Consider the following 4,432-nt stretch of genomic DNA (forward strand, 5'->3'; position numbering starts at 1 on the left):
CCTGCATAGAGCCTGCTTCTCTCTCTGCCTATGTCTCTGCCTCTCACTCTCTCTGTGTCTCTCATGAATAAATCAATAAAACTTTTAAAAAAGAGCAAAGTTAAAAAAAATAAAAATAAAAAAAAGGAAAAAAAAATAAAAAAGAGCAAAGTTTTATTATGCGCACATGGAGGCCCAGTCATGAAATCGGAAATGTCCGAGGCAGGTGGTATTTATCCTTTTAGACAAAGGGACGATGAAACTGTGAAGAATTGAAAGGAGAAAGAAAATTTTGTAAATTAGTAAAAAAAAAAAAAAAGTAATGAAAATCTCAGCTCTAAATGTTTTACTTCTGGGGGCAGATGGGTGGCTCAGTTTGTTAAGCATTTGCCTTTGGCTTGGGTCATGGTTTGGGTGGCCTGGGATTGAGCCCCGGTGTCGGGCTCTCTGTTTAGTGGGGAGTCGGCTTCTCCCTCTTGCTCTGTGCTCTCTCTTGTTCTCTCTCTGTCAAGTAAATAAAATCTTTAAAAAAAAAAATGTCCTATCTCTGATGATAAGGGTGTCTTTTTACCTCCCCGTACAGGGAGGGGAACTTTTACCTGGGAGATTTATTTCCTGCTTTCAGGGGTACAAAGGAGGGCTGAAAGTCAGTCTCACCAGGCTGTCTCTTATTTTATTTAAAATAACCAATATGTTAAAGTGACTTCTTGGGAGACCTGCCTTTGGCCCCTACATGATTATCCCAAACTCAGTTTTATTCAATGACCTCACTTTCATTTCCTGGAGGTTCAATAATTCACACATCAACCAAACCTGAAAAACAAAAACTAAATTTTATTCTGGCTCCAGCCAGGGAGAAACACAAGCAGAAGTACCTCTTCTTGTTCAGCAAAGGACGAACTTGGGTTATCCCAGGGTTTGGGGGAAGGTGAAATAAGGCAACATGGAAATGAGACAGTGTTTGAACAAGTTCACAGCAAAGGGGGAATGTTAGCAGAGAATGAACACCTGGTCTGACCCCAGCCTGTCCTATTTTTTTTTAAATTTTATTTATTTATTCATGATTGACACAGAGAAAGAGAGAGAGAGAGGCAGAGACACAGGCAGAGGGAGAAGCAGGCTCCATTCAGGGAGCCCGACACAGGACTTGACACAGGATGCGATCCTGGGGCTCCAGGATCACACCCTGGGCCAAAGGCAGGCGTTAAACCACTGAGCCACCCAGGGATACGCACCCCCCCAGCCTGTCCTATTGTGCGAGACTACTAAGGTTAAAACAGAAAAGAAAGAAATAAAGAAAGAAAGAAAGAAAGAAAGAAAGAAAGAAAGAAAGAAAGAAAGGAAAGAAAAGTGGAAAGTTGCATCTGCCTCCTTCCCTGCCCGGTACTGTGGGAGCTAGCACATAAACTTCAGCAAAAACATCAGTGGGCAGGGTGTGGCCTCGCTGGGTCAGCCGGACCCACAAAGGGCAGATCCCTTGAGGCAAGAGTGGAAATTTCCACTTTCATGCGTTTCTTTTCTTTTTTGAAAGATTTTATTTATTTATCCATAAGAGACACTAAGAGAGGCAGAGACACAGGCAGAGGGAGAAGCAGGCTCCCTAGGGGGAGCCTGATGCGGGTCTCGACCCCAGGATCCTGGGATCACACCCTGAGCCAAAGGCAGATGCTCTACTACTGAGCCACCCAGGCTCCCCTTGCATGCGTTTCTTGTCTGAATCCCTTCCCTTAATTCATATTAGGTACAAACACCTGTTTACTTCGTAATGTCTTCTATCTCTGTATACTTATGCCTTGAAAGACATTATTTCATTATAAATCACTTTTCTTTTACATCATAGGGACAACATTATCGAGTTGTTTGGGAATTAGGTGAATGACTCCTGTAGCACAGCTTACAAGGTACCAGGCACCGTTGCAAGTGTCCCCTAGACACATGTGGGGGGCGTCTCATTCAATTCTCTCACGAAGTCTGTGAGGTTGATGCGATTCTCGTCATCCTCATTTTTTTACAGAAGAGAAAACTGAGGCGCAGAGAAGTATGGTGACCTGTCTGGGGTCACCCAGGAAGGAGGAGGTCAGAGGTCTGAACCCAGGGCAGCTGGCTCCAGAATCTGCACCACACTGTTAACCTCCCTCTCCAGTGAGGGAAACTACCTAGGGACCCACTCCCCCTCACAGCTCAGGATATAAAGGGGGCTTTCCAGATGTTTCTTATCGAAAAGGGGTGTTGGGCGTGTTAGGGGCGAAAACCACTGACCTAGCTTGTGGTGTGTTGTTCATTCCACAATCTGCCACCAGGGTCCTGAGTCTGAGCCAGAATTGGGGTGGGGGTCAGGTGTGAGGCAAGGGGCAGGGGACGGATAGGGAGGAGTCAGCCAGGTGAGGCCCTCAGATCCCCACTGGCCATTATCCCAAGGACTGTTTATGCTCAGACCCTGCCTTTTTCCTCCTCCTCCCTGAGGGGCGGGGATCTCCTCTGTGGAAAAATACCCAGCTGGGCGAGCCCCAGTGAGAGGGCGGAGGCGAGGGGAAGGGGCTGGGACTCACAGGACCGACTCTTTCCCCCTCTCGTGATTGCTGTTTACTGGGTCGGGTTCTGGGAAAGGGCCAGATTGCATCAGACAGGGCCTGAGGAGGACACGTGGCCTTTATAAGTTGGGGCCAGTGAAGAGGGAGGTGTCGGGAAACCAGACACAAACAAAGCTTTTGAAGACGACAGAGAGACAGACAGCAAGGGAGAGTCAGATATAATGTCCACCTTCCCGGGAGCAGCCAGCCGGGCTCAGCAGCCCCCAGGCCCAGAGGACGAAGACCCCAGCCTGGATGAGTATGACCTCTATAGCCTGGCTCATTCCTGCCTGGGTAAGGTCTGGCCCTGTCACCTTCCTGATCCCTCCACATCTACCCCCACGTCCCAACTAGGATTCCTCTTAGATTTGTCCTCATCCCCAAGTCCTTCTTAACCCCTCTTACCCTGAGTGCTGTCCTGCTCAGCCCTGGGACCCCACACACCCCTAGGATATTGGAGCAACCATCAGGGGTCCCTCATTCCACAGATAGGGAAACAGGGATTATGACTGCCCCAAAGCCATGTGGTGACCACTCCCCAGTCTGCCTCCCCCAAACCATGTTCTGTCCACCCTGCTCTCCCGACCCCCTGCCTCTCCTTGGATGTCTCATGCCTCCGCCAACCTCACCTCAGTCTCTTGCCTGGTTCCCAGGAGTGGGAGGCCGGAAAGGTCGCACCAAGAGAGAAGCTGCTGCCAACACCAACCGCCCCAGCCCTGGTGGCCATGAGAGGAAGCTGGTGACTAAGCTCCAGAACACGGAGCGGAAAAAGCGGGGGGCACGGTCCTGAGACAGAGCTGGAAGTAAGGAGTCAGGGGACCCAGAGGTCCCTCTGTCTCAAAAGGACATGCCTCAAAGTATGGTTGCGTGAGAAGAAGGGATCCAAGTACCATTGTCTCAAAGTACAATGAAATGAGACACACATTCGACTCTGAGTTTCCTAGTGACCAGAGCAAAGGGGGAAACATGGAACCTTTCCAACTGGAGGGCAATTTGGTTTACAGGGAGGGAAACAGAGCCCCAGGGGGAGGTAGGGTCCTTCTCTGGAGACACAGAGCAAGTGACCAGGAGAGGCAGAGTCAGAAGCCAAGATTAGAACTGTCCCACTCAGGGATGCCTGGGTGGCTCAGTGGTTGAGCTTGAGGATCTGCCTTCAGCTCAGGGCATGATCCTGGAGTCCCAGGATCCAGTCCCGCATCGGGCTCCCTGTATGGAGCCTGCTTCTGTCTCTGCCTCTCTTTGTGTCTCCCATAAATAAATAAATAAAATCTTAAAAAAAAAAAAAAAAAAAACAACTGTCCCTCTCTTCCCTTGCCCCAGATGAGGCCAGAGCACGGACACCACACAGCGACGAAGACAGGACCACGGATCGGCACCTGGAGGCAGGATCCAGACCTGCTTGCCCCCCACCCCACCCCCAGGACTTACCCTACCTGACCGAGGCTCCGAGGGGCCACCAAGGAAGTGACTCCAGCCCCAGAAAAAGGACAAGATAGGGAGCAAGAGGCAGGGAATGAATGGAGAGGCAGAGTCGCAAAAGGTACCCCCTAAAAAAAAAGACACTGAAGAAATTGGCTCTCTCGGAGTGTGGGAAGGAAGGACAATAAACAAAGTACATCTGCAGGTTGTGTGTAGGATTTTTTCTCTTTGCGCGGTTTTGATCATCTGTGTTTCTGCCTGTGTGTGGCTGCGTTTGCATGAGCCAGTGAGAGCCCGTCTTGTTAGCGTGTGTCCTTGGTTATGCACCTGGGAGAGGGTGAGCCTGATTTTGTGAGGATGGGTAGGGGCTAGCATGTTTTCTTGTGTTTTCTTTTGGTATGCATATGTTTTGGCAAACATGTCTCCATGGTTTCTCACGAAATGCAAGGGGATTTCCTATTTCT

General features: G+C 49.6%; 1 protein-coding gene across 1 annotated transcript; it reads left to right on the forward strand.

Annotated features, from left to right (window-relative positions):
• The first annotated feature begins 2,593 nt into the window (after nt 1–2,593).
• On the forward strand, nt 2,594–4,172 carry NUPR1 (nuclear protein 1, transcriptional regulator). The gene is made up of 3 exons (XM_041747014.1): nt 2,594–2,843; nt 3,203–3,352; nt 3,870–4,172. The coding sequence occupies exons 1-2, from the start codon at nt 2,732–2,734 to the stop codon at nt 3,337–3,339; spliced, it is 249 nt and encodes an 82-aa protein (XP_041602948.1). The 5' UTR covers nt 2,594–2,731; the 3' UTR covers nt 3,340–3,352; nt 3,870–4,172.
• Nucleotides 4,173–4,432: the final 260 nt, after the last annotated feature.

The sequence above is a fragment of the Vulpes lagopus genome, chromosome 3 (assembly GCF_018345385.1).
Source record: "Vulpes lagopus strain Blue_001 chromosome 3, ASM1834538v1, whole genome shotgun sequence".
Taxonomy (NCBI): Eukaryota; Metazoa; Chordata; class Mammalia; order Carnivora; family Canidae; genus Vulpes; species Vulpes lagopus.